This window comes from Schistocerca americana, chromosome 8 (genome assembly GCF_021461395.2).
Source record: "Schistocerca americana isolate TAMUIC-IGC-003095 chromosome 8, iqSchAmer2.1, whole genome shotgun sequence".
NCBI classification, from domain to species: domain Eukaryota; kingdom Metazoa; phylum Arthropoda; class Insecta; order Orthoptera; family Acrididae; genus Schistocerca; species Schistocerca americana.
This window is the reverse complement of record NC_060126.1, coordinates 118,833,251-118,839,250: the sequence shown is the minus strand read 5'-3', so window position 1 is coordinate 118,839,250 and position 6,000 is coordinate 118,833,251. Positions and strand designations below refer to the sequence as shown.

The following is a 6,000-nucleotide window of genomic DNA, read 5'->3' as shown; positions in this document are numbered from 1 at the left end:
AATGACGACATCGAGAAAATTCGAGAGAAATTAGAGCTAATACAGATCTTTATCGACAGTCATTCTTCCCATGCGCTATACCCGAATGGTCTAGTGATACGAGAAGTACCCTCCGCCACAACCCGTCAAGCCGCTTGCGGTGTACTGACACAGATGCTACCACGGAAACGGTACCCAGGGCAAGCGCCGCGGCTGTGACACTATTTACGCTACTGCGCGGGTGGTAGATAGAGACGTAGCCCGTGTACACAGGAGCGGGCGGGTCCAGCCAGTCAGCGTGGCGTGCGGCCTTGCGGGCGTCCTCCTCCGGCTGCAGCCCGCTGCCTGCAACTGGGGGAGGGGCGGCTGTGGGTCGGTTCGGAGGGACCGCGTGGTAGCCGCCGCTGCTGCCGCCGCCACTGGGTCGCAGTCGCTCACTCGCCGCTGGATCTGACGGCACGTCCGCAGACACGCACGGGGCGCCCACAGCTGGACCAGCGCACCGCGCGGCGACGCAGCGCTCTCCACTCCCTCCGCAGGACACACCTCAGATACCACCGAAACTTCTAAAAAAATAGACAAATCGCGGAAACTGTTTCTGAAATACGAATCTTAACACTGTTCTACCGTATCCAAAAAAAGTTCGGAGTAGCTAGGACATATCCAAGTGGTACTGCCTGATTGTTTCGAACACTTGCTGTGGTGCCTTTAACGGAGACCCGACATTTTCACCGTGTCCATCAGTTCTGTCGTCTCACTTTCTGTTGGGCTAATCTAGTGTTATACTAGACATTCAGTTCTGCAAAGACACATTTAGGCGTAAGATTCTTCGCGCCGGCGAAGTGCGCTGCGTCGGAGACCGACTGAGGGAAATAAGTTTTCGATTCTGCCAGCTCCGCCTTGACGTGCGTCGACAGTTCCAGTGAGGTGCGATCGTCTGTCGCGAAGGCTCGCGAACGCACTGTCGGTAGGGAAGAGGTAGACACCGACGTAGCGAGATGAGGGTTCTGGGGAAGTCCCTGTGCCTAGACGGGCAACAGAGGCGCCAGCCCGCGCCGCCGGCGGCCGCAGACAAGGCGTCCCCCTTGGACGCCGCCGCCGTCAGCCTCATGGCGTCGCCGGCGAGTCACGACGCAGACGACGAGGTCTCCAAGCAACCACCGCCGCTGCCACCACGCAACCGCCAAGAAAGGTCGCTCAGCACCAAACGTAAGTACAGCAGCGTCTGCTCATGCGAACCCACTTTTGCTACTATGTACGACCATCGTCATGTTTAGTCGCAGCTCCATCTGCTGTTAATAACATTACTCTAATGACTGAAAAAATTTTAGGCTTCTGGAGATCAATCGGTGGAAAAGGAACCCTTATTGGTTTTTGTGGTCCGTCTGCAAAAAGCCTTTTCCTGAGCAAATCTATGTCACTTACTAAGGTTTACGGTCCCTTGGCGATATAACAAATTGAAGCTTTTAAATCAACGCAATCGAAATATACGAAAATTTATGTCACATTTTTTGTTACTGGCAAACTCACCCATCAGGAGCTACAGGGTGCTTCCCGTTAACCGTGAATCATGAAATTTGGAAAGAAGGAACGTTTCGCAGTACAATCAAAGAAAAAAAATCCGAAAACTGTTTAGTTGTAATTACGAGGGCTATTCAGAAAATAAGGTTCTATCGATCGCGTAATGGAAACCACAGTGAAAATCCGACGAAGCTTCTCATGGATGTGTTGGACTTTGTCTCTAGTATGACCATCGGCCGCATCACGTCGCTCTTTTCAATTCTGATCGACAGTGAGCAGGTAATGAACCTTGGCAAACGGTGTGTCCCGCCAGGTACGAGCGACTGTGAGAGATTTCGCCTGATTGCATACAGCCCTCGTAATGGTTCAAAATGGTTCAAATGGCTCTGAGCACTATGGGACTTAACATCTAGGTCATCAGTACCCTAGAACTTAGAACTACTTAAACCTAACTAACCTAAGGACATCACACACATCCATGCCCGAGGCAGGATTCGAACCTCCGACCGAAGCAGTCGCGCGGTTCCGGACTGAAGCGCCTAGAACCGCTCGGTCACCGCGGCCGGCTCCTACATGATGTAACTGCCATGCATTTCCTTCTTCATGACAATCCTCGGATGTACATTGCAGGGGCAATGACATGGCTCCTGCGGCGTTTTCGATAGGAAGGGTCTCGCCACCCACCACGCAGCACGGACTTGGCTCCCTCTGAGTTCCTTTTCTGCTCACAAGATGAGCTGGATATGAAGACAACATTTTGCCACAGACAGCAATCTGCAGATTAACGTAGAGAATTGGTAGCAAACACAGGCGGCTGCCTTCTGCGACGAGGTTACTGGAAATTTGGTAAAACGCTACGACAAATGGCTCAGACAGAGCGGCGACTGTCTAGAAAAGTAGTTGGAAGGTGTAGCTAACTCTGGCAAACAAAACATTTTAGATTTTCGCTGTGATTTCCATTTCGAAACCAATAGGACCTGACTTTCCGAACAGTCCTTGTATATCACACGCAAAAAAATTTTTTCATTTGTTATCCGGCTCTTTATCTGTTGGTCCTTTTGTTAAGACCTCTTTTTCTCAGGAACAGGTTGACGTATTAAGTTGAAATTTATGTCACATACTAACGTCTACGGTTCACTGGCGGTGTAATAAATGTCAGCTTCTAAGTCAATGCAGTCGAAAGACACGGGCCTTTATGTTGCATATTTTGACTCTCGCAAACTCACTGATCAAAACATATGGGGTACTTCCTTTTGGTCTAGAATCATGAAATTTGGTAAGAAGCAAGGTTTCGCAATGAAACCATAACAGAAAATAAAAAATTATCAATTCGTAACTGTACCACTTGATAATAATTTTTTTGTCATTCATTATCAGATCATCTGTCTGTCTTTTAAGACCCCTTTTTCTCGGGAACTAGTAGACATAACAAATTGAAATTTATGTGACATACTAAGGCCCATGGTTCATTGGCGGCGTAATAAATGTCAGCTTCTACGTCAACGGAATCAAAAGATACGGCCCTTTATGTTACTTGTTTTGTCTCCGGCAAACTCAGTAATCAAATGCTGTAGGGGACTTCTGTTGGTCTAGAATCATGAAATTTGACAGGAAGCAAAGTCTGACAGTACCAGTAAAGGGAAAAACCGAAATAGTTCATTTGTAATTATGTCAAAAGAAAATCCTGGAATTCCTGGGACAAATATCTCGCGAGTGGAATGTCGATAACAGGCAAAAATCGGTGAGATTCTTGATTTCCAGATTGGATGTCCTGCCTGTAGATATACACAATTAAGTCCGTTCTGAACCATCAGTGGGCGAGTAATACCCGTGCCTTGCCAACTTTTTTTCTGTGTCTGGTTTCACCTATACTTGAGGTGTTGTTTTCAGAGATACAACTACATTTTCTATGCCGTCTAATACTTCTGAGATACAATATTTTCAAGATGGGTGTACGTTCAATGATTAGTATCAATTGTTGGCGTAAGTTTTACGTTCTTTTTGCATTTGAAACTAAAGCTGAAAATCTTCCTGGAACGTTTTTAAAGCCGCCGCTGAGCACCCGTGGTCTCTTCCACCGCCATCTCTAATGGTTTCTCTGACCAAAACGCTTATCACAATTCTGAAGCTTTTCTGCGGACATATCGAGAAAGCTTCGGACTTGAATTGGGTATCGAAGGTTTCTTTCGGCTTTTGTCGTCCGCGGTAAGTATTTTACAAGATGCGACTGCAGAGGTCGGTGAATGGATCCAGAATGTAAAGGATGAAGTGCTACAAACAAAAGACTTTTACTAGCCTTCAAAGTAACCACTATTATTTAAAGGACATTAGATTCTCCGTTTACTGTAGAAATTATTTGTGTCACTATTACGGTTTCGGCTTTTGGGACATTTTCAAGTGGTACTACAAAAGATGTTGTCTAAGCACATGTCAGACTTAAAAATCTATGACATGTGCTGAAGCAAAATCTTTTGCATTACCTGTTGAAAATGGCCCAAAGGCCGCAATTGCAACAGTGGAATGAATAATTTCTACCGTCAACGGTGTATATGATGTCTCTTAAAACATTATGCATGACTCTGAACCCCGACGAAGAGAAGTTAATCACTATTAGCTTCAGTACACATCTGACGTCGTTTTAAAGCTGCTAGAAACTGTCAGAAAACGATTCTCTGGATATCCGCAATGTCTGCGAACGTTCGTGAACGATAGTGCTTACGCTGTCTTTGCCTGTCTTCAACTATTCTGATCTCATTCTCAAAGACAGCAGCGGGTCACCCGCAGGCACCAGTAGAACTCATGTTATTACAACATTGTGCGCAAAATGGAAGCAATCAGCTAACATGAAGTTCAGCATCAAATTAGGGAAAACGGCGACTGAGATTCATGGAATGTCAGTGCAAGTGTACGTTGTTGAAGCGGTGAGCAAAAAAGTGTGTGTCTGAGTGACTTAAACGCTTTGGAGATAGTCTTGAGGATGAGCCTCGTTCAGGTCACCACAGCCAATCCCAGACAACATCGAACGAATTCCATGGATACTAGGGGACGATCGGTGGCTATCTTTGCGAATAACAGCAGAAGAGTTGAAGATAAGCGAAGCCAGTGTAAGCGCTATTGCTTACGAATATTCGCAGACTATGCCGTTATCGAACAACAACCACAGTGTTTCGAGATATTCCACAAGAAACGTTTGCTGACAGCTGCCAACTGATTTACAACCTATTTCAGAAATGTATTGTTGCTAATCGTGGTTAATTTGAAGGCCAGTAAAGGTAATTCTTGTTTTCTTTATTTTATAGACGATTTAACGACCTCCCAAGGCGCCCATTCTATTACCCTCCTACTCTTCAGCTGCGTTTGCCGCTAACGAGTATTCCTCCACCCTGGGCACGCTTCGTTGGCGGTTACGGTCTCCCTCCACTCCCAGAATGTGGCGAACATTCATAAAAGCCGTAAATTATTCAAACATCTACGTAAATGACGAATTTAGTTTACGTATTATACAAAACAGTAATCGTAGCCGGCCGGAGTGGCCGAGCGGTTCTAGGCGCTACAGTCTGGAACCGCGCGACCGCTACGGTCGCAGGTTCAAATCCTCCCTCGGGCATGAATGTGTGTGATGTCCTTAGGTTAGTTAGGTTTAAGTAGTTCTAAGTTCTAGGGGACTGATGACCTCAGCAGTTAAGTCCCATAGTGCTCAGAGCCATTTGAACCAGTAATCGTAAGTAAAACAGTATTGTTAGACGGAGGTGCTCCACACTTTGCGAGTGAGAAACAACGAAGAGGAACTAACAAACATCTCTGTATTAAATCCGCTTTCAACCTTTGTACCACAATCAAAATCATTTATTACAGCTTCTACTGATAACCACCTGTTCAACAGCTTGTTTGACCCTCTTTGGAACGAAACACATCACTGATTCTGCATATACGTTTGTCGTTTGGTTTGTGTAGGTATGTGGTATTGCATGTCTACGCACCGATCTTGTCATTCGCTTAAATAACGGGCCGCTGATTTGTGTACGGGTGATGGTGCGCGATAACGACCAAGGTTGGTCCCACAGGATTTACATCGATTTAATTTGGTCGCCGAGGCATCAACGTGAGTTCACTCTAATGCTCCTCAAACCACTGTAGCACGGCTCTGTGACTCCGAGACACTGCTGAAAGATAAGTTCGCCCTCGGAGAATACACCAAACATGAAGTTATACTATAGGTTGCTCGTAAGTTCAGGAGAATGTCTCCCATAGAACAATACTGTACCCAGGAGCCTGCATCCGTAGCACGCTGCGCGCTTCGAGTCGCCGTTTACCTTGGTGACAGTACGTCGAGCTCACGTGGAGGTTTCTTGCGCCCTATTCGTGACTTTAACAGAAAAAAGGGGAAGGACGATTTAAAGTGGTGCACGACGTAATCTCTGATTCGCTTAGTAATGTGACCTGTAGTGAATAAATCTAGATACAGAGGTACAAAAAATCTCAGTCTTTACTTGCGTTTCC

General features: G+C 46.2%; 1 protein-coding gene across 1 annotated transcript in view; it reads left to right on the top strand.

The window, feature by feature from the left end:
- Positions 1-760: 760 nt before the first annotated feature.
- Positions 761-6,000, top strand: part of LOC124545076 (scavenger receptor class B member 1-like) — a 354,103-nt gene continuing 348,863 nt past the window's right edge. Inside the window, exon 1 of the mRNA XM_047123885.1 lies at positions 761-1,188. Within this exon, the coding sequence (XP_046979841.1) occupies positions 978-1,188 (211 nt within the window). The 5' untranslated portion in view covers positions 761-977. The remainder of the gene's footprint in view (positions 1,189-6,000) is intronic.